The sequence below is a fragment of the Hemitrygon akajei genome, chromosome 8, assembly GCF_048418815.1.
Source record: "Hemitrygon akajei chromosome 8, sHemAka1.3, whole genome shotgun sequence".
Lineage (NCBI taxonomy): Eukaryota > Metazoa > Chordata > Chondrichthyes > Myliobatiformes > Dasyatidae > Hemitrygon > Hemitrygon akajei.
This window is the reverse complement of record NC_133131.1, coordinates 34,132,796-34,156,906: the sequence shown is the minus strand read 5'-3', so window position 1 is coordinate 34,156,906 and position 24,111 is coordinate 34,132,796. Positions and strand designations below refer to the sequence as shown.

The following is a 24,111-nucleotide window of genomic DNA, read 5'->3' as shown; positions in this document are numbered from 1 at the left end:
TCTCAGATCGAGTCCACAGCACTCTTCAGGGGAAGGGTGAGCAGCCAGAAGTGCTGGTATATAATGGTATCAGTGACATGGGGAGGGAAAGGGGTGAGGAACTAAAGGGAGAACACAGGAAACCGAAACGTAGAACTGAAAAGTAGTCATCTCTGGATTGCCACCTGTGCCATGTGCCAGTGAAGGTAAGAATAAGAAGGTTTTAATGGGAAGCTGAAGGTTTGGTGCAGGGAGCAAGGTTTCAGATATGTGGTTCATCAGGAGTGAAGGAGGATGAGAGGTGACTTGATAGAGGTATATAAGATGACAAATGGTAGAGGTAGAGTAGCAGACTTTTTTCAGAGAGGAAATGGCTAATACAAGGAGGCATAATTTTAAGGTGATTGGAAGAAAGTATTGGGAATTGTCAGGTAGTTTTTTTTTGTACACTAAGAGTGGTTGTTGCCTAGAACTCACTACCAGGGGTAGCGGTAGAGACAGATATATTTGGGACTTTTGAGAGACCATTAGATAGGCCCATGAATGAAAGAAAGATGGAGGAATAAGTGTGAGGGAAGGGTTAGATCGATCTGAGGGTAGGTTAAAAATTTGATACAACATTATGAGCTGTAGGGACTGTTCTGTATTTGTGCTGCATTGGATCCAGAGTAACAATTATTTCATTCTCCTTTACAATTGTGTATTGGAAGTTACATGAAACAATCTTAAACCTTGAATCTATTCTGTGTTCCGTGAATCTTGTTCTGTGATCTGATGTAACTTCAAAGTTCAAAGTACATTGATTATCGAAGTATGTATGCAATATACAACCCTGAGATTCATTTTCCTACAGACAGCCACGAAACAAAGAAAACCATGGAACCCATTCAAAGAAAACATCAACACCCAGTGCTCAAAAAAAAGAACAGATCACGCAAATGGCAAAAAACAAGCAAAAACACAGAATGTAAAACATCAAGCCATCAAACCAGAGTCATTGAAACAGTCGAGTTTAGTTTAATTGCGTTATGTGTCTTTCATTGTCTGCAGGCAGTAGAACCAGTCTACCCCAATCAAAATCACACAAAATTGCTATTTAAAAACAAAGGAGTAACCAGAAGCAGAAACACATATAACATGAACTGAAGAGTATATTCCACAAACCATGTCAATTACACCTTGCTCAAGGCCTAAGACTCCAGCACCATGCTCCGGCAATATTGAGAGAGAGGGAGAGAGAGATCAATCAAACGCAGGCAGATAGCGCCGAACATCCGCTCACTGTAAATCTTGCTCGATACTTTAGTCAGTGAGAAATAGAACTGATCATGGTCTTGTGCCCCATCTCCAGGCTTCTTGACCTCCAGGCCGCACACTCCACTTGAAACCTAACTGAACTCCTTCGAAGATAGCAAAGCAGCAGATTGCATAGTTGGCCTGAAAGCACACCATTAAAATGTAAATCACAGGTTCCAATTGCATGTGAAGGCTTAGTAGCTCAATCATTTTTGAAAGAATAGGAGGTAAAATGAAGTTTTATGAACTGTCTGAAAGTTGTCACCTTTGGTCTTGCTCTGCTTGCTAGTGCCATCTTCTGACCTCATTGAGAGAATGTTAATCTCTCAACCCATTGATGGGTTCAATTACCTAGGACTTCCAGGATGCTTTAAAAAATGCCAGTTGAGAAATTGGTTTTGCACATTAGAACTCATGGCATAAAACGATAAAGCAATGTAGGGAGAGAGATGGGTATGAATAATATCTATATCTTCCTCTCTTATGTTTGCTTCGAAGATAAACATATAATGTTAACTTCAAAGTATTAAAAAAGTGATTAATAAATTAGCCCCAACATTTTAAAATACCAATGTATTGTACAGCAGGAATTTCAGTGACCAACTAAGTACATTTCTTGGTGGATATAAACCTTGTGCTTCTACTGCACTCAAGTATGAATCAGAGCTGGTCAAAATCTAGATAACATCATGAAGTCTGTGTTCTTTGCCACCAGGCTTAGTATTTTATTAATAGAGTTTGATCCAAATCAGATTAGGTTTTGTAATCTGTTATTAAAGCTAATTGTATTTTGAAGGTATGTAACCATTCAGGGCCTCATTTGAATAAATATCATTTAAAGAGCATCATGTGTAAAAGCTATGGTGGCTTTTGTAGAGTAGCCTGTTAAATATTCTTCAGTTTTAACACTTTCTGGAGTTGTGAGAGCCACTTTGTCTAAACATTAGAATATAAATGCATGAGTTAACTAATTAGAACATTAATAGCCAAGAGAAAAATATTATATTTTTAATTAAGACAATAATGTACATCCAGGTTACTTGTTTTTTTGTGTACAAAAATATTGCTGTGTGCCCCCCCCCCTTTAAGTCCTGATGAATGGCTTCATCCAAAACATCGACTGTTTACTCCCTTCCATAGATATTGTTTAACTTGCTGAATTCGTCCAGAATTTTTTGTGTGTTACTCAAGTATTTTTTTTTCAGGTGTACCTGGAGTAAAAGCTGAACGTTTTGCAGAAGGCATGGTGGTGAAACATTGTGCATTGTCATTAGTAGGAGAGCCAATCATGTACCCAAAAATCAACCAGTTTATAAAACTGTTGCACCATGAAAAAATTTCCAGTTTCCTTGTAACAAATGCCCAGTTCCCTGAGGAAATCAGGTGAGGATGAAATTAGCAGCCTGTTACAGATAAAAATTTAATATATTAATGAAAATTAACTCAAAAGGGAAATTACTTTTATTTTAATAGCAACTTTTTAAGATAGGTTTGTTCTTTTCTCTGGATTTTAATTGATTTTGAAACACTGTCCAATGAAAAGGAAATATACTTCCTGCTATGATGATCTAATAAAATTTGCTTTTTTAATCAACAGTAATCTAAAACTACAGGGAAAAATGGTGTTAGTTGCAAATAAAATTAAAGCATTGACTTAATTTGAGCAAATTTATCCTTTTAATATATTAAAAACTCTTTAGATATAAATTTGATCTTCAGTTTTTCCAAGGTTAAATATAAATTGCTTTCTATTTGTTTCAGCATGTCTCATAGTCACATAATGCTTGAGATTTGTAAGGATATTTCTAAAATACAATGGGAGTCAGTAGTTAGATCTTCCACAGCACAAAAGAACTGAAGCTTCTAATTGAGAAGATGTCATAATCTTATTAACTTGACATCAGGTTTGTTTTTGAATTGAGAGAAAATTGACGTAATGATCTCCATCTTGTGTTTTGTTTTCTTCCAAAATTGTGGGAATCTTGAGAATCCTTACTCACTTTGAAAGCAAGAGAGGGAAAAAAAACCCATTTTTTTTAGATTCTTTTATCAGATGGATTTCATCAGGAATTTGATCATGTTTGGTAAAATTTTGTTTAAGTTACTATCAGCAGATTAATGTGCCCTACTTTTTCTTTATTCAGAAATCTTGAGCCAGTTACTCAGCTGTATGTCAGTGTGGATGCAAGTACTAAAGACAGCCTCAAGAAAATTGATCGCCCTCTCTTTAAGGACTTTTGGTCACGATTTCTTGAATCCTTGAAAGCATTAGCAGATAAGGTATGAATATTATTATTCATTGTTACAAATTTATATTTCATCCCTTAAGTTGTGTTGATGTGCTCTTTAAACTTCAGAGAATTAGAAATATTTTTGACGAATTGGCAAGAGCCTGTAGTCAGTATTTAAACAGTGATGAATTCAGAAACACTGACATTATACTAGCCATAAATTTATTTCAGCACTTAATTTCTAAATGGTCACCTTCCCCATTACGGTCCTTTAACATCAATGCTCAGATGCTATCATTTGCTGTGAAATAACTGGCAATGCTCCACTGGTTTCATAGCAGATTGACTTCTGCGTATTTGAATGAATAATAAAGCTAGAACATAGTTGAGGTTTTTCTATGGGTTAAATTTAAAAACTATGCTGCAAAACAGTTTATTACTTTTGTTCCCATTTGTTATTGGAGTTAATTAATTATGCTTGGCATAACCGATTGGTGGTTGATGTAGACTGAACAGGTGATACGGAGTTGTGTCGAACTCAGTCCAATCAACCCTCACTCACTTTTGCTTCTTGCAGGAAACTCTTAATTGCACTCGTCTTTCATAGTTGTGTAGCTCCCGACATCCTGCCAGCCATGTCACTGTGGTTATTCAAAAGGCAATGAGACTAACTTGGATTCAGTCTGAGAAAATTTAAGAAAATACCCTTAGACTGCCCTGATAGTCTTCTAAGAGCATAGACTGCTAATAATCTCATGTAATTTCATCCCTGCATTTGGAAATGTGATCTGAGATCACATTTCCACTCTCGAGATGGGTGTAAGTTTGTTCCTTTAACAGGAAGACTAGAAGAAGATAACTTCTGTATTGTATTCATTGCCAATTACTTTACTGCAGTTAATGTGTGCCATAATCTTTGAGGACTATTAGCCACATTCAAGAAATAGTTATTTTATTTTCTGTATGATGTTAAATGTTTTTTCAAGATGATTAATTTCTCCTTGCATTCCCTAACCTATTAATTTTTGATTATTTGTGATTATTACTTCAGGTTTGATAGACCAAATCATTGTTTTCTGATTTCTCTGTTTAATTAGTTGTCTAGTCTTAAAATGTGTTCTAACTGCATATTGATATGTAAATTATTCAGTACTATATAATATGGATTTGTTTAATATGTTTATGAATATGACAAATCTTGTAATGCTGGTATGATTTCGGCATTTAGGTGAGTTGTAAAGTAATACATTAGAGTCTTTGTAGTAATGTGTTTTTACATCCTTCACACTTATTTATACTGCATATAAATACAAGGCAAATTTAAATAAAAATGAAGAACTTTGAAAGTTAACAGTGAATGACTTGTATGGTAATTCAGTTTAGATGTCATTACCCTAAAGTATTCTTCTCACAAAATTTCTAAATTGGTTGAATGACAAATGAAATATATGAACATAGTTTGATGTTTTTTTCATAAATGAAAGAAGTCTAATAGATGAAGTAGTAAGCAAGTTATTTCTCGGACTCGTTCTATTTATTCTAGAGAATTTATATGTATTTACATAAATATCTCACAGTTCTGAAAACATTAATGAAATTTATATGATTTTATGTTACCACTTTGTACTATTGTTTTGATTATAGTGCTTACATACCTTCCCAGTATCCTCATAGGAAATGCTCATAAACTGAAACATAGATATTAAATGCTAACATTTAATTATTGCCTGTGCATTTTAGGATTAGTTTTCTGCTGCGTAACATTTTTGAAGATTCTTGTGCAATAAACATAAAATCTTGAAATCACTGGCAGGTTGGTTCTGTTCTAGTTTCCAAAAAAATGTTACTATGATTTACAAGATGAAACTTTTGAATAATTCAGAATCAAATATGCTGACTACTTTTATTTGGAACTAAAGCACTCTGCACAATTGCCTAAAAACTCAAAAAGCTGTTCTTTCTAATGTTTTAATCTGAATGTGACTGGAGTTTTATCTTGTACTCTTAAAATGACAACGGTTCCTGTCTATAAAAGCTGTTAGAAGTAGCTGGTGGATATTTCCCATAATTTTTGTGTAAGGTATTTCAATTAAATGTTAATTTAACCTTGTCAGTAATCACTTAGTGAAATGCATTTAAAGTCTAATAAAATAGAGATAAATTTAAAAGGCTAGTTTCATTTTTGTAACTTTTGCAGCATTATCTTACTTGTGCAGCTTAGCTAGTCACATTTTCATTCTGTTCCTGGTTATTCAGGGCCCTCTATTCCTTTCCAGCTATATGCAACTTTTTCACTGACTTCACCTTTTATTTGTCACTCTTCCTCTGCCAAGTTTCTCTTAGAACACTATTCTCAGCTTCATCCACTCTGTTAAGGCCACTTCTCTGTACCATCTGTGACAGCCTATCTGGAAAACCTTCTTGAACCACAGACCACTCACTGCTCATCTTTAGTCCTATTTCTTCATGATTAAGCTCTTTAACATCCTTCCCATCTTCACTCAATAGTTCCTCTGAAATGTAAACTCTGGTGCAAATAATGTTTAGGACTTCTGTCTTCAGTGGCAATATAGTGCTCACATGAGTGGCTTGTTACAAATCTTTCCACTTCAGAGAAGCTTCACAGGCTGCATTGGCTGTAATGTAATACAGCTAGATGGAACAATGTCTTTGTCCCATCCCCAATTCCTGTCAGATTTTCACCTTTGAGTACTTCATCCTCTTTTTATTCTTCGAAATCCCACCATTTCTACCATTAGCAGATGTACCACTCCTAAAACTCTTTGTTTTTTTGACTGTGTTGCCTTTCATTTCCCAAACCTCAAGGTGTGTATTTAATAGAGTACTGCTCATATATTTTCATCTTTCTCTTGTATTATAATCATATTTTCTCTCAGCAAAGCACACAGGGCTTATTGGACAGTTGATGTTTTGGATTGAGACCCTTCATCAAGGGGGAGAAAAGATGAGAAGTTAGAGCAAGGTGCTGGGGGAGGAGAGGAAGAAATACAAGGTGGTAGGTGATGGGAAAAACCGGGAGAGGGGAACGGGTGAAGTAAATGGTTGGGAAGCTGTTAGGGAAGAGATAAAGGGCTGGAGAAAGGGTAACCTGATAGGAGAAGGAGGAAAGGGAAAGGGAAGGAGCACAGTGGGAGGTGATGGGTAGGTAAAGAGATGAGGTGAGAGAGGGATACTGGAATGGGTATGGTCAGTGGGGGGAGAACAATTAACAGAAGTTCAAGAAATCAGTGTTCATGCCATCAGGTTGGAGGCTAAGCAGACAGAAGATGAGGTGTTGCTCTTCCAACTTGAGTGTGGCTTCTTTGCAGCCATAGAGAAAGTCACGGAATGACATGTAGGAATGTGAATGGGAATTAGAATTGAAGTGGATGGACCTGTATTGTGCTCGGCAAAGTGGTCTCCCAATCTACGTTGAGTCTCACTGATATACAGGAGTCCACAGGAACACTCGGATACAGTAGATGGCCCCAACATACTCACAGGTGAAGTGTTGCCTCACCTGGAAGGACTGATTGGGGCCCTGAATGGTAGTGAAAGAGGAGGTATAGGGGCAGATATGGCACTTGTTTCACTTGCAAGGATAAGAACAAGGAAGGAGATCAGTGGGGAGGGATGAATGGACAAGGGATTCGCATAGGGAGCGAACCCTGCTGAAAATGGTGGAGGAAAAGATGTGCTTGGTGGTGGGATCCCATTGGAGATGGTGGAAGTTACGGAGAATTATGTGCTGGCCTCACCTCATCTCTTTACCTGTCCATCACCTCCCTCTGGTGCTTCTCCCCCTTCCCTTTCTTCCATGGTCTTTTACCCTCTCCTATCAGGTTCCCCTTCTCCAACATCTCTTTCACCTATCTGCTATCCAGCCCTTTACTTCACCCCTCCCCCCTCCCGGTTTCACCTATCACCTGCCGTCTTGTACTACTTTCTCCCCTCTCCCCGCCTTCTTGCAATAACTTTTCATCTTTTTTGTCCAGTCCTGATGAAGGGTCTCGGCCTGAAACGTCGATCATTTACTCTTTTCTATAGATGCTGCCTGACCTGCTGAATTCCTCCAGCATACTTTTGCGTGTGTGTTTTGCTTGAATTTCTAGATCTGCAGATTTTCTCAACTTTGTGCTACAAAAGGCCTATTATTTGTTTTGTTCTTTACCTATATTCTACTGCTTCTGCAGATGAGGGGTATATTGAAACTTAACCACCAAATTCATCTCTTGCTGTGTCACAACCAACTTGCTGTTGCCGGATGTCCCTTGTGTGTTATAGCTTCAATTGTATGACTGCAGCCTTCAATTAATATTTGGAATGTTGAAGCATAAGTTTAAGGTCTGTTCCTTAACCTAACCTAAGCTCCCTCTGAAACCTGTTTTGTTTTACAGAGATATTTGCCATTCTGTTCAGCTCACAAGTGTGCTTCAAACTACACAATCTTGCACTCAAAAAGGCAACTTCCACCTCTGTTTCTTCCTTCCTCGTTCCCTGGCGAAACTCTTCCATATTTTGTCCTTCCAATCAATCACTGTTTTAACTTCAATGTGCCCAAGATATGTCCTACAGCAAGCCTCTTGCATACATTATTCAGTCTTGGTTAGCACTCTGATAAAAGCACATTAAATTGAAAATTTGCATTTCAAATCACACCATTGGCTTTGCTTCCTTGCTCAGTGTACATCATGTGAAATGAAAATTTGTAAAGGGACGAATTTGCTTATTGATAATTGACGAGGAATCATCCTTTAAAAATGTGCAATGAAACAAATTTATGACAAAACCAGAGATTATATTGAAAGGGAGATCGTGATTGCATGTAAGTTAGTTTTAGCACGAGGTTGTGCACTTACACTCTTAATTTTAAAACTGCCATGGCACAGAAGGGACCTAACTGTAATGTTCCTCAGTGAAAATGATAGGATTTTTTTTCAAATCTATCTTTGAGATGCTAACTATTTGTGTGGACCTGACCAAAGTGCTTTTGGTGTATCTGATAAGCAAAGAGAAGTTGAATATTTGTGTACCAAGTTTCAGTAGGAGATGAGCTATAATTTAAATCTGGTAAGATGAATATATCTGAGAGAAAGAACCAAGTTTAATGAGATGGCAAAGAAATGTCTTAGATGCTATTATGAAGGCTGCTTAGAATTGTCAAGGTATGTATGTTTTTGGATGCCTCTGGTGGAAAGGGAGAAATTTTTCAAATTAGTTTGAATCAAATTTGAAAGTGATATATGAATGCCCTGACTGTTGCATCACTAGGTATTGCTGGAATACTTTGGACAGAAGAGAAAACTGCACATTTGGCTTTAAAACTCTCTTTAACTTTGACAAATGTGGAGACTCCAATGAGATTCTGCAAAAGGAATTAAAAATCTAAAATGATTGTAAAACTGCTGTAGGGAGAATGTATGACTGCTTGCAAAGCTGCCTTTGAAGCATTAGATCAAACATTGCTAATCTTAGACAAAATAACAAATGTACGGGAGGTGTTATTTGACTGCTAACCTGGCTTTCATCAAACATTATCAGTAATTCCATGAGGTACTAAAGCATATGAATTGAAAGCCTTCATTGCAGAATATACTTTGGAAAATGTTGTTATTACACTTGAAAACCAGTAGGTGAGCGTATCGTAGGTGTAGGTAGTAGGTGATCTATCTGTGAGAGTTTGCTATAAATTTACTTAAATTAAGAAATTGGGACTCAACAAGAATCATTTCATTGAAGAACTTGCGCCAAATATTAGATTGCTTCATGATCTGATTCAAGCTGTTATTGCAGATGTCATTCTACACCATTTGAATTACCAGTGATTGTGTAAAAGAACAACTTTAGCATCAAAGAATTATACAGTGCAGGCCATGAAAAAAACTTCTTTCAAAGCTTCCTAGACAACCTGTACAATATAAATCTATTGACAATGTGATAGCTATATTTATGAGTCTGTACATTTTCCTGGTGTGTGATCAGATTATCTTGGAACTTTATCTCCTTCTGCAATCCCTTACCATACACCATGTGAAATGAAGTACTGTGAATGAACGCCAATCATGTTAGTCAGGAATTTCGATCCACTGATTCTATGTAATGGCACAAGATTAACAGTTCAAAAATTACTACCCCATGTAATTGAAGCTACAATAATGGTTGATAATGCAGTTGGGAAAAATGCCTTCACCCCTCAGTTGCTAATTATCCCAATGGATCTACCTTTTCAATTCAAACAATTCACTTCCCTGTTCAACTCAGTTTTACTATGAGCATTAACAAATCACAAGGACAATCACTGAAATTGTTGACATTTAAGCTTTTCCCAGACTCAACAATCTTTTTTCTTCTGTATCAAGGATGTCTACAGATAGTAAGAATTTCGGGTTGTATCTTGTATACGTTCTCTGGTACTAAATGGAGCTATTGAACTATCTTGGTTCCTCCAGAGTTGAAAATGAAAGTAATAGATGCATAATTGCATCAGCTACAAAATAAATCATGTATTCTGAAGGACGTTGCATAGGTACACACCTGCTTAAAGAAAACCATATTGAATGTAGTTTGTTGTGCACATAATTATTTTTGATGTGTGTGTTTTGTTGGAAACTTTAGTTAACCACATTTTAAACCCGCTACTTATGTATGTAAGTAAATATGTATATAAGGAACTATAATTATGCATATATTTAAGTTACATGTCATTTATAATGATTGTTATAAAACCTAATTGATTGAAACAAACAATCCATGATTGCACGCATAATGAGGTATAGCAACGATTAAGTAATATAGAGAGAGTGCACTATGTAGTATCTTGAAACTCAAGTTATACTTCATTGCGGTACACCAGCTTTTTAATGACTGAGGCATTACATTTATTTTCAGAATGTAAGAAGTGTTTACAGAGTTCCTTTCTGAGCATTAAATATAATTAATCATTTGCCACATTTGTCTACAATGTGTGACCACTCTGTAAAGAGATTTGTGATTGGTGGTTAAACAATTCAGGTCACTTTAATCAATAGAGGAACAATAAGAAAGCATGTTTCATTTCATTTTTTCAATAATGCAAAATAATTAGGATTTATTTGTGTTTTGGACCAAATGATGGCCAAATTCTGGTTATCTTTTGAGTTGAAGAAATAAATGTACAGTATCACTTTGCTGGAATAAAGAACAAAATAACTAAGATTATCTGACTGTGATGAGCATCTGTTGAAACATAAATCCTGAGACAAAAATCTAATTTTCTGACTTTATATGCAAATAAGATACAGAACTCCATTGATTTATTTGACATTGGCCATTATAAATAATTAAATTGTTATTACCATTTAGCAGTTCATTTTATGTTGCAGCTGCAAATCTCAGGCTTATTGTTCAAGTTAAATCAACCAAATTCCTGTTTTAATTGCTTGGGAGACATTAAAGAAATGTTTTTCAAGCACAGAATCATTGGATTGTGAATTATCCAAATGATAATATGAATTAATGATAATTCAGAAATAGTGAGTGTAGTGCTGTATAGTGTGTATATGCTGGCACAGATTTGAGAAATTGCTGTAGCAATTCTTGTAAGACAGTGTTGTTAGTTGCTTCAATTAGGGTCCTGAAACTTTTGCAATTAGAAAGAAACTTGTATTCTAAAGACGAGTCTATTTGATCATATAACCAAAGGATGTTAAGGCTGTACTAAAGATAGAAACATAGAAAACCTACAGTACAATACAGGCCCTTCGGCCCACAAAGTTGTGCCGAACATGTCCCTACCTTAGAATACCCTCTATTTTTCTATGCTCCATGTATCTATCCAAAAGTCTCTTAAAAGACCAATCGTATCCGCCTCCACCACCATTGCCGGCAGCCCATTCCATGCACTCACCACTTTCTGAGTAAAAAACTTACCCCTGACATCTCCTCTGTACCTACTCTCCAGCACCTTAAACCTGTGTCCTCTTGTGGCAACCATTTCAGCCCTAGGAAAAAGCCTCTGACTATCCACACGATCAATGCCTCTCAACATCTTATACACCTCTAAAGTAGGCCAATAAATAGTTATAACGCAGGAGAAGGCCCATTTGGTCCATCTTTGTGTTGTGACGAGATGAAAAACCCTAGGCTTATTATTTTTTAAATTGTTTTCTTTGTAAATTGAGTAGCTTTTTTCTGAAAGGATATGCAGTGATATCGGTCAAACATCTATCATTGTATTTATTTGTTAAATGGCACAAATGGGTCCCTCTTTTTCAGCAAACCGTGATGGATTGAATAACCTACTGCATTTTATTTTCTGTCAGCTCTGGCTGGTGAAAATGTTGATTTTTTTTTTAACTGATCAAAGAAGCATAGTCATTCCTACCCCCACACCCCAGTATCTTTAAAGGCAATCTGATGTTCAAGCCCATGCTGTTCAATCATACCCATGTGATCAATTGACTACTAATGTGGGCGAAAACTGGAGCCACCAGAGGAAACCCATGTGGTCATGGGGAGAACATGCAAACTCCTACAGACAGCGACCGAATTGAACCCTGGGTTGCTAGTGCTGTATTAACATGCTAATGGTACACTGCTATGTTGTCTGCGTCACCATTACTGCATCATTCTGTATCAGATTCATTTATAGCCTGCATGTCCAGTCCTTATCTTCAAAGAGATATAGGTTGCCTCCCATACTGAGATTCTCATTCCTTTCGGTTAGTCCTGACGAAGGGTCTCGGCCCAAAACGTCGACAGTGCTTCTCACTATAGATGCTGCCTGGCCTGCTGTGTTCCACCAGCATTTTGTGTGTGTTGTTGTTTGAATTTCCAGCATCTGCAGATTTCCTCGTGATTTCTCATTCTTTTGCTTTTACAAACCTTCCATTTGGATGAATAGTTATTTGGTGATTGACTTGATAAAGATTTTGAGCGGTCTGAGATTATTGCCCATGGGTGCATTTATTTATCGGTTGATTTAATTTTGTTGATTCAAAAGGAAGTGAAATTAAGCATTTGATGGTAGTGCTTTCTCTAGTCTGGAATTTATGGGATATGGACACTTGCTGTGGCTTGTGTAACAAATCCTTTAAAATATCAAAAGCTCAGCCCTTTCTTCTTAGTCAGGTTTACCAATAGCTTTCAGTGAGCAGTGGGTCACCGCTCTGCTTTTGAAGGCCTAAGCACCACTTGCAAGATCCAGATCAGGAATCTGTGGAATGCTCGCTGTTTGCCCAGGATGGAGGTGTGCAGCAACACTTGAGATTCCATGCTTTCCAGGAAAGAATAGTTTGTTAGGTTGGTGTGAATGACATGTGAGCATCGTGCTTGTGCATTGTGGCAACATAGCAGCAGTACTTCCTTAATTTGTGAACTCTACAATTCAGAACAAAGCAAGCCATCTTAGTCTGGAAACATCATCACTTTCAGACACAGACTGTGCTAATTTTTACATTTCTATTATTTAGTGATATCAGTGTTCTCAGTGATAAATGACAAAAATATGAAAAATGCATTAAAATACCCATTTAAAATATTTTTTCTTTCATTGATGGAAATTAATTGACTCAGAGAAAGATTGTTCTAAGATGATTGTAAGTTTTTTTGGAGTGTTTCATTAATTTTGAGCAACTGACTAAAACAACTTCACAGCCTTATACACATCTGTAATTTATTCCTGACCATTGTCAGTGTATTAATGTTTACAAGAAATGTAATTCATACTTTCATTGAAAATTTGTAGTGGCCGCAAAGCCTCTAAGCATTGCAAACCATTCCTTCCACAGTCATCCTTACATGAGTTTTTGAGTATGTCACTTGAACGATATAAAATTAATTGAAAATTCACAAAGAGTTTTTATTTCTCTTTAACTGGATGGACTGTTTAATGTTTTTAAATGTACTTCTAACTTTGAGCAGTGTGATTTTAATTTTTCATTATCAATATGAATTATTCAATCATTTGAAGATAAAATTATGTGAAAGAAGTGAATTTATCATTTTTAATATTTTGAGTAAAACCATTGAGTTATGAGGAAAACATTTTTCATTGCTTCAGTTACCTACTCACTTTTTATTGGTCTTTCAAAGCAATCTATTTACAAACTTCAACTCATGCAGAACGTTGCTGCTAGGCTTTTAACTAAAACCAAGATGAGGGTGCATATCACTCCCGTCCTTGCTACTCTGCACTGGCTTCCTCGATCTTTTAGAATTGATTTTAACATTCTCTTGTTTATAAAGCTCTCAGTGGTCTGGGACTTGAGCACAGAATCGCTTTTGTTTTATAATCCTGCTTGATCTCTCATGTCTTCTTCTGACAGTCTCCTGAATTTAAGCAATCTTCCTCAAAAGATACTTGACAGGTCAGCTTTTTTGAACTGTGCTCCTAAACTATTGAACACCATACTGAAAATTATAAGGGATGCAGACTCTTACCTTGCTATTTCATGCTCTTGTTACTTATTGCTATTTATTTATAGTTGCATTTCATTAGTCTGTTGTCTTCTATGTTCTTGCTCTTTCATTGATCCTGTTTACAGTTACTATTCTTTAGATTTGTTGAGTATGCCCGCAGGAAAAAGATTCTCAGGGTTGTAAGTGATGACATATATGTATTCTGATAAACTTTACTTTGAACTTTGATTCAGCTGATACTTTTAAACATCAGCTCAAAATGATTTATTTAACCTTGCTTTTAACTAACGTCACTTCATCTTTTATATTTCTGCAGTTTGTCTCATTGTAAAGCACTTTGAACTACATTATTTGTATGAAAAGTGTTCTATTAATAAGCTGTTATTACTCAAGCTGTGGAATTTGATGCAAGTGTCAAGCATAATACAGCCAGATATCTTCTCACTACAGATTGATAGATTTAAAAGTTCTGTACTTTCCTAACATTGCACAAATATAAGATTCTATTTATGGCAGACATTTTAAGAACTCTGAGATGAGTGAAATTTTGATTGGATTCCGAAAGATGTACATTGTCAGAATTTAATACAATAGAGCAAAACTAGTGACTTCCATATTGCAAATAATGATTTTTTAAAAATCGGAGATTCTTCTTGATAGCACCAGTTATTTTCTGTGCCTGTATTGTTTCAATAAAAAGTATGAATAATTTTAATTGGTATATGAAACTGAACAGGTTAAACAAACATTGTGTTTAGTCTATTTAAGTAGATTCTTTGATTCCGTTGTGAACAACACAGTGATTTGGAAGGAAATGGAGAGGAGTGTTTAAGCAAGGAAAAAATCAGCTTCCAGATGGAAAATCATGGCCTCTCCTTCAGAACTTGTGATGGTGATGGTTGAATGGATAGAATATAAAGCAGAGGTTACTGTTAAGTGAGTGGACAGAGAGGATACAATGTTGTGAGGGACAAAAAAACCAAGAAATATTTGTAAAGGAAGAGCCTGGTTGAGGGCAAAACTTGTTTGACAGCATGGCTAGAAATTACAGTTGTCAGTCTTTTGGAGATTCCCAGGTAGCTGGTCTTCCTCTATGTTGTTCTGCTTATGTCCCTAGACATAACATCGATGGCTCCTCGGTAGAAATCATTAAGAGCATCAAATTTCTTGGTGTTCACCTGCTGGAGAATTTCACCTGATTCCTCAACACCAGCTCCATAGCAAAGAAAGCCCAGCAGCATCTCTACTTTCTGCAAAGTCTAAGGAAAGTCTATCTCCCACCCCCCATCCTCATCACATTCTACAGGGGTTGTATTGAGAGCATCCTGAGCAGCTGCATCACTGCCTGGTTCGGAAATGGCGGATAGTAAGGTCAGCTGAGAAGATCATTGGGGTCTCTCTTCCTGCCATTACAGACATTTACACTAAACGCTGCATCCGCAAAGCAAACAGCATTATGAAGGACCCCACACACCCCTCATACAAACTCTTCTCCCTCCTGCCATCTGGGAAAAGGCACCAAAGCATTCGGGCTCTCACGACTAGACAATGTAACTGTTTCTTCCACCAAGCCATCAGACTCCTCAATACCCAGAGTCTGAACTAACACCAACTTTCTGCCCTCTACTGTGCCTATTGTCTTGTTTATTATTTATTGTAATGCCTGCACTGTTTTTGTGCACTTTATGCAGTCCTGGGTAGGTTGGTAGTCTGGTGTAGTTTTTTTCTGTGTTGTTTTAATGTAGTTCAGTGTAGTTTTTGTATTGTTTCATGTAGCACCATGGCTTGAAAAACATTGTCTTGTTTTTATTGCGTACTGTACCAGCAGATATAGTCAGAATGACAATAAAAAGTGACTTGACTTGATTTATTCACAACTGTTTTTATCTTTCCAGCCTTCTCAAACTTGGCTCAGCTTGTGAAAACTTTTATCTGCAGTCTCTTATAATGGACTTATCCTGTGATTAAAATATCCATTGAAATTCCCTCTACATTCTCAATTCTGTGCTAGCTTAAAACTCCTTTTGTAGTGATCTCATATATGATAAGAAACCTCACGTCTTAACTCCAAATGTAACTTTCAGAACTTTTATAATTCAAGTGAATTGTGTTTGACTACATTAATATAAATCAGCAAGATTAGATTTCCACCAGACTGTGTTCCCATTTGTACAGTCCCTAAGTTCTGACACTCGGGAGATTTTGCTATCTTGGTAGATTCACTGCATTTTTTTTCTCCTAAGTGTGTATAGCAGTAGCATATTAAATAGTCAGGAATAAGGTGTATTTTATTTCAGTGACCATTTTATTTACTTAAGCCATTTATATTAGAGAGCAGACTTTGTAAGAGATTCAAGCAGACTTATATTATTTAATTTCCACATATAAGATGTGAAGAGAATGATTTTCAAAATAGCATGCTTGGATGGAAGTATTTGTGTAATTTTATTTTCATTGGGCTAAGTTGGTGCATGTTATAATTGGGCAGCAAATGCAGCACGTATTTAGAAATAAATAACTTGAAAATGCTTAAATAGGATTTAAAACTGGTCCTGATGAAGGGTCTCAGCCTGAAAGGTCGACGGTTTATTCCTCTCAGTAGATAATGCCTGACCGCAGATTATCCTCCAACACTGTGTGCATGTTTCTTAAATCTAATTTAACTTTTTGGCACTATTTCTATTGTTTCAAAATTCCAGCTGATAAAAGCAGTCATGTTAATTGAATGTCAGATTTCACCTTTTGTGCTGGTGACTTGTATGAGGTTACTGAATGTAATGTGTTCATGTTTATTAACAATCTAAATCTGTAGATGAGGGAGTAGTGTCAGGGTGAAAAGGAACAAGAATTTGGCAGTGTGATTGTGAAATTATCCATTCTTGTAGGAAGAACAGGAAAGCTGTATCATTATGATGATGTAGACAATAAGGCCTAGAGCTTGAATTGACCCATGGGACCATAGGAATAGCATGATGTTGATCGAGCACAGTGTGGTCCAGTATCTATTTTTAAGTGTGTAATTGGTTTCCAATAATTACAAGAAATCCAGTTTATATTTTTAGTATAAAAAATCCAAAGCAAAGTACTGCTGCTGATGGAAATGTGAAGTTAAACAGAGAATGCTGGAAATGCAGCAGGCTAGGATAATCTACTCCTCAGCATTTTTTTCCCAGTCCTGCTGAAGGGGTTTTGGCCCAAAACGTCAACTGTGCTTTTATCCATAGATGCTGTCTTGCCTGCTGAGTTCCTCTAGCATTTTGTGTGTGTTGCTTGGATTTCCAGCATCTGCAGATTTTCTCCTGTTCAGGCTAGGATGATGATGTTCTTGAGAGGTGGGATTTACCCATCATGATCCATGTTGGAAAAGCATCATTGAAGATGCTCTATCAGATATTAAAAGGTAAACCAAAATGTACAATCTGCAATGTAAGTTTGGGATTATTACTCCAATCGTATGAACTGGGGTAGTTAAAAGCTCAGAAAAAGCGAAAGAGGGGATTCCATCTGTTCTACGCTGGTACTAATTTTGTGATGGGGAGATTAGAAGAGGCTGAAACTATTGGCCAATTATAATTAGGGATATAATAAAAACATTAAACTTCACAGGGAAACTGCCCGAATTCAAAGAAATCTTTAACAGTAGAAGGATCTGAAAAATGAGTAAAGGATGCACTGAAGGGAGAAATTAGGAGAGTGCTAATTGCCAGTAATTAAACTGTAAAGCAGAGACCTGGTGGTAAATGACTAAAACAAGAAGAATTAAAAATGAAAACAGTTTAAACAGGCAATCAAAATAAATACAATTACTTTGCTTTATTTGGAGAAGATCTGCATGCATCAGGCATGATCAAAACTTGACTACAAAATTAACAGAATTTTTATTCCATATTGCATTAAAAATAGATTGGGGGAAAAGGTGTGTTAAGGTAAAGAGGAACTGTATTTGTTAAGGTAAAATGTAATAGAAGATAGTACTTTGGGTATAGAATACGTCAAGATCTTGTTAAAAGGTAACAGAAGGAACTTGCATACCAGCATTTCTATCTCAGGCAGCTAACTTTTCTTCACATAAGTACAAAAGTTTCGTGCTGAGAATATGTCTGCTGAATATGTCTTTGTTAGATTGGATCCAGTGCAATGGGACCGTTCATTTTAAGGGAGAGGAATGTCTACCAGGTGGAAAAGTAAGTTAGGTAGCTTACATTTTCAAAGTACTGTACATGATACCATATACAACCCTGAGGTTCATTTTTATGCAGGTATTCATAGCAAATACAAAGAAACAATAGAATCAATGTAAAACTGCACACAGCAAAAATGGACAAACAACTTATGTGTAAAAGACGAACTGTGCAATTACAAAAAAAACCAAAATAACCAAATTAAATATTGAGAACTTGAAATGAAGTGTCCTTGAAAGCGAGTCCTTCGGTTGGAGTGAGTGAAGTTAGGCCCTCTGATTCAAGAGCCTGATGGTTAAAGGGTAATAGCTGTTCTTGAGCCTGGAAGTATGGTCCTAAGGCTCCTGTACGTTTTTCTTGATGGCAGCAGCAAGAAGAGAGCATGGCCTGGGTAGTGGGGTTCCTTGATGGATGCTACTTTCCTACAGCAGTGCTTTGTATAGATGTGCTCAACGGTGGGGAGGGCTTTACCTGTGATGGACTGGGCCAGTTATACTACTTTTTGTAGGCTTTTTCATTCAATAGCATTGGTGTTTCCATACCAGGTCTTGATACATCCAGTCAATATACTCTCCACCACACATCTAGAGAAGTTTTTCAAAGTTTTAGATGGCATATCAAATCTTTGCAAACTTGTAAGTATGGCACTGCCCTGCTTTGTTAGTAATAGCACTTGTGTGCTAGATCTAGGACAGATAACCAGCAAGAAAATTCCAGGTTGCTGACCCTCTCCACCTCAGATCCCCCAATGAAGAATGTCTCCTGCGTCTCCAGTTTCCTTCTCCAATACCCAATTGTCCTTGGTCCTGCTGACATTGAGTTCATCAATTGAATTCAGTTGATTATTTTTGAAATGCTTTTAATTTTTTATATTTTCATACTTTTTAATATTGCTTCCTTCATGAGATATAATTTGGCCAACCATCAAAGTTTATTTTTCATTTGTTTTATAGTTGTTTTTTTCCCCTTGCTTCTCTAAGGAATTGCATGTTGCACATGTAGAAGGCTTCACCATGTAGAATTAAGGTGGCCCTCACCAGCTGGTAAACAGTAGCAGAACAGGAAAGAGCAAACTATTTTATTGGGTGGTTGTGAGTTAACATTGCTACATGGCTGCAGTTGCATATATCAGATCTGGTAAAAGTATTGGATTTCTGGCCCTTAAGCAAATTGGTGAAACTGTCCTGAGATTGAGTTTATTTTCTCTGGCTGCTACTTGAATCGCACAACTCAACCTTCTAAATAATTAGTCCAGGCCTCGGAGTACTTGTCCAATAAATTAAGTGCAGTGCTATTACCCACTAATGACCATCAATTAGTGGCAGGGGAAGAAATATTCAGGCAAAGCTACGAGACGGATAGCAACTACAATATTATTAATTTAAATATCTCGAAAGAAGTTGTAATGAAAGGGGAAAGGTGAATCAATTTTTACAGCCCCTGCAGGAACATTGCCTCATTCAGCTGTCCAACATGAAAAATAATACTGCTGGATCTTGCGAGAGAGAATGGAAGAGAGTTCCAAGAATGGGGGAATATTATAGTATTCATAATCAACAGGATGGTTCAAGATCAGAATCAATAGTGCCATTAAGACAATAATTAACATTGTAGATTGGAGGAAAGAATGTTACAAGGAAATAAAAGTGAAACAGATAAGGTAAGCTGACAAAATATTGCAAATCAAAGTGCACAAAAGAAGAAAATCAATAGCTTTCAATTCCAACATATTTTACTGGCACTAAATCCAAACAACCTATTCATAGTATAATATGGAGCAATAAAAAAGCAAAATCCAAATTAGAAACAAAGAACAGAAGGTACAAGAAGTAAATCCTTCCTACTGCAAGGACAAAAGGGAATTGAACTTGTGAGAAAAATTTCAAGCAGCGATGAGGAGGTAAAAAGAAATTAAATTGTCAAGGAAGGAGATAATGCAATGTAGTTACATAAATAGAAGAGCAAAGTAAGGGTTGGGTCATAAATGAAGAGCTTGATAAATTTGCAAGTAAATGTGGATAATGATGCAAAAACAATCACTTGATTTTTCTGAAGTAAGGCAATGAAGTAATATCTTTGGATTGAATAGGCCTGAAAGAGAATTTTTAAGAAGTCCCAAGAATGGAATAGTATCATGGTATTCACAATCAACAGAATGGTTCGAGATCAGAATCGAGTAAGATTAAGACAAAAATTAATGTTGTAGTTTGATAATAATAATGTTACAAAGAAATAAAAATGACCAGGCAAGTAAACTGACAAAATACTGCAAAACAAAATCAATAGCTATCAAGTTTCAATAAGTTAAGTTTATTGTATATCCAGAGGTGCAATGACCAACACAGGCACATAGCATCAGATAAGCAGCATTCACAAGAAAAATAAAATAAATACAAGTTGTACATATATTTTACAAAAAAAGGGAACACAGAACACTATGTCCATAAGTGCAAAGTGATCAAGGTGGTCATAGTTTTTCTAAACTATAGTGATTAGGGTTATGCAGATTGCTTCGAGTAGCAAATGGTTGAAGTAAAGTAGCTGTTTTTGAACCAAGGGGTGTGGAACTTCAGGCTTGTATACTTCCTGCTTGATAGCAGCTGTGAGAAGATCGTATGGCTGTGGGGATCTTTGATGTTAGTTGTTCCCTTGAGGAGTCATCTCAAAAACTACCGATGGTGGGGAGGAATGTGACTATGATACATTTGACTTAATTTACTAATCCCTGCAGTTTGTTTCTGTACATTCCAATAGACTTATCAGAGTGTGATGCAACTAGTCAGGGTACTTCAATAGTACATCTGCAGAGGTTTGCCAGATTCTTCAGTAACATGCTGAACATCCTCAACTTTCAAAGAAAGTAAAGATGCAGGCATGTCTTCCTTGCAATTTCATCTATGTGCTGGGTCCAGGACAGGTCTTCTAATATGTTAATACCTAAGAATTTAAAGCTACTGACTCTCTTCACCACCAATCATCAAATTCAAATTCACATTGCTTTCCTTGACTTAAAATTGCTGACACTCAGATTAGGGAGATGTTAAAATATGAAAGTAGTATTCAGTGCTTTACAAAAAACACCTCAGAAATACAGTGACATTTTACTGTTCCATTTTCTAAATTTAAAATGTATGGAAGTAAGATCTTTCGAGCTAATCTACAAAACATCGTGCATCATATCAACTCAAAAGATAAGTTCCAAAACCTGTCAACAGTTTACTAAAAAATAAAATTGAGGCTGAAAAAGTATTTATCCCCTTTGTGTAATTACTGTACTAATTTTCCACAGGTGCAATATATTGTATTACCTGACCAACTCACCCAATTTGTTGATGTAGAAGATTAGAGGATCACCTGTTTTCAATTAATTCATAAGAACAAATTCTCCCTCTCCCTCTCCAAGTTACTTTTATTGTCATTTCAACCATAAACTGCTGGTACAGTACACGGTAAAAACAAAACAACGTTCCTCCAGGACCATGGTGCTACATGAAACAACACAAAACTACACTAGGGTATGTGAGACAACTCAAGGCTAAACTAGACTACGGTATGTAAAATAAGACAAAAACTACACTAGACTACAGACCTACACAGGACTACATAAAGTGCACAAAACAGTGCAGGGCAGTACAATGATTAATTAATAAACAAGCCAATAGGCACAGTAGAGGACAAATTTCAATATAATAATAAATGGGTTATTGGGGGAAGAAACTGTTGCACGGTCTGGTTGTGAGAACCCAAATGCTTCGGTACCTTTTGCCAGATGGCAGGAGGGAGAAAAGTTTGTATGAGGGGTGTGTGGGGTCCTTCACAATCCTGTTAGCTTTACGGGTGCAGTGTGTGGTGTAAATGTCTGTAATGACGGGAAGAGAGACCCCAATGACCTTCTCAGTTGACCTCACTATCCGCTGCAAATGCTTGCGATCCGAGACAGTGCAATTCCCAAACCAGGCAGTGATGCAGCTGCTCAGGATGCTCTCGATACATCGTCTGTAGATGTGGGGTGGGAGATAGACTTTTCTCAGCCTTCGCAGAAAGTAGAGATGTTGCTGGGCTTTCTTGGCTATGGAGCTGGTGTTGAGGGACCAGGTGAGATTCTCCGCCAGGTGAACACCAAGAAATTTGGTGCTCTTAACGATCTCAACTGAGGAGCCGTCAATGTTCAGCAGCGAGTGATCACTCTGTGCTGTCTTGAAGTCAACAACCATCTCTTTTGTTCACATTCAGAGACAGGCTCTACACCAGTCCGTTAGCTGCTGCACCTCCTTTCTATATGCTGACTCATCGTTCTTGCTGATGAGACCCACCATGGTCGTGTCATCAGCAAACTTGATGATGTGATTCGAGCTGTGTATTGCTGCACAGCTGTGGATCAGCAGAGTGAACAGCAGTGGACTGAGCACACAGCCCTGGGGGGCCCCTGTGCTCAGTGTGATTGTGTTGGAGATGCTGCTCCCGATCCAGACTGACTGAGGTCTCCCAGTCAGGAAGTCTAGGATCCAGTTGCAGAGGGAGGTGTTCAGGCCCAGCAGTTTCAGCTTTCCGGTCAAATGCTGACCCTCTCCCTCACCCCATCTCACCCTCCCCCCCCTCACGGCCCAACAGTTTAACAGACCAAAGTGTATGTGTGACATAAATCTAATATTGCACATTAGCTAGGGAACACCATCCCTGCTGTAAAATATAATGCTGGTAGCATCGTGCTATAGGGATGCTTTTTAGCAGGACGGACTGGAAATGAAGACAAAAGACCATTCAAGACTAGTCCGGGAAATGATAATAGAGGAGTACAAATCTGGAAAAGAGCATAAGGCCATCTCAAAGGCATTGAATCTACCCCAGAGCTCAATGTACTCCATTGTGGAAAAAGTAGGAAAAATCTGAAACCACCCCTCTAAACTTATTTGCTGGAGAAGAATGGAACCATCATTCCCACAATCCTGATTGAGAAGTTACAGAACCTGGGCCTCTGTACCTTCCTCTGCAATTGGATCCTTGACTTCCTAACCAGAAGACCACAATCTGTGCGGATTGGTGATAACATCTCCTCCTCACTGACGATCAACACTGGTGCACTTCAGGGTTGTGTGATTAGCTCACTGCTTTACCATCTCTATACCCATGACTGTGTAGCTAGGCACAGCTCAAATACCATCTGTAAATTTGCTGATGATACAACCATTGATAGGCGAATCTCAGACGGAGATGAGAGGGTGTACAGGAGTGAGATATGCTAACTAGTGGAGTGGTGTCACAGCAGTAACCTGGCTCTCAACATCAATAAGACGAAAGTGCTGATTGTGGACTTCAGGAAGGGTAAGACGAAGGAACACATATCAATCTTGATAGAGAGATCAGAAGTAGAGAGAGTGAGCATTTTCAAATTCCTGGGTGTCAATTTCTCTGAGGATATAACCTGGTCCCAACATAGCAATGCAGTTACAAAGAAGGCAAGACAGCAACTACAACAAATACACTCAAAAACTTCTATAGATGTACAGTGGAGAGCATTCTGACAGGCTGCATCACTGTCCAGTATGGGGGGGGGGGGGGGGGTTGAGGCTACTGCACAGGACTGAAAAAAGCTGCAAAGGGTTGTAAATTTAGTCAGCTCCATCTTGGGTACTAGCCTACAAAGTACCCAGGACATCTTCAAGGAGTGGTGTCTCAGAAAGGCAGCGTCCATTATTAATGACCTCCAGCACCCAGGGCATGCCCTTTCCTCACTGTTACCATCAGGTAGGAGGTACAGAAGCCTGAAGGCACACACTCAGCGATTCAGGAACAGCTTCTTCCCTTCTGCCATTCAGTTCCTAAATGGACATTGAATCCGTGACACTACCTCATTTTTTAAATATATATTATTTCTGTTTTTTGCATGATTTCTAATATATTCAATATATGTGTACTGTAATTGATTTATTTATTTATCATTATTAATTTTCTTCTTCTTATGTATTGCATTGAACTGCTGCTGCTAAGTTAACAAATTTCATGACACAGGCTGGTGATAATAAACC

General features: G+C 37.3%; 1 protein-coding gene across 2 annotated transcripts in view; it reads left to right on the top strand.

Moving 5' to 3' along the window:
• Positions 1-24,111, top strand: part of tyw1 (tRNA-yW synthesizing protein 1 homolog (S. cerevisiae)) — a 179,848-nt gene that overhangs the window by 96,013 nt on the left and 59,724 nt on the right. For both annotated transcript variants that reach the window (XM_073053571.1, XM_073053572.1), the window contains 2 exons: positions 2,481-2,658; positions 3,420-3,555. In XM_073053571.1, coding sequence (XP_072909672.1) covers positions 2,481-2,658; positions 3,420-3,555 — 314 coding nt within the window. The remainder of the gene's footprint in view (positions 1-2,480; positions 2,659-3,419; positions 3,556-24,111) is intronic.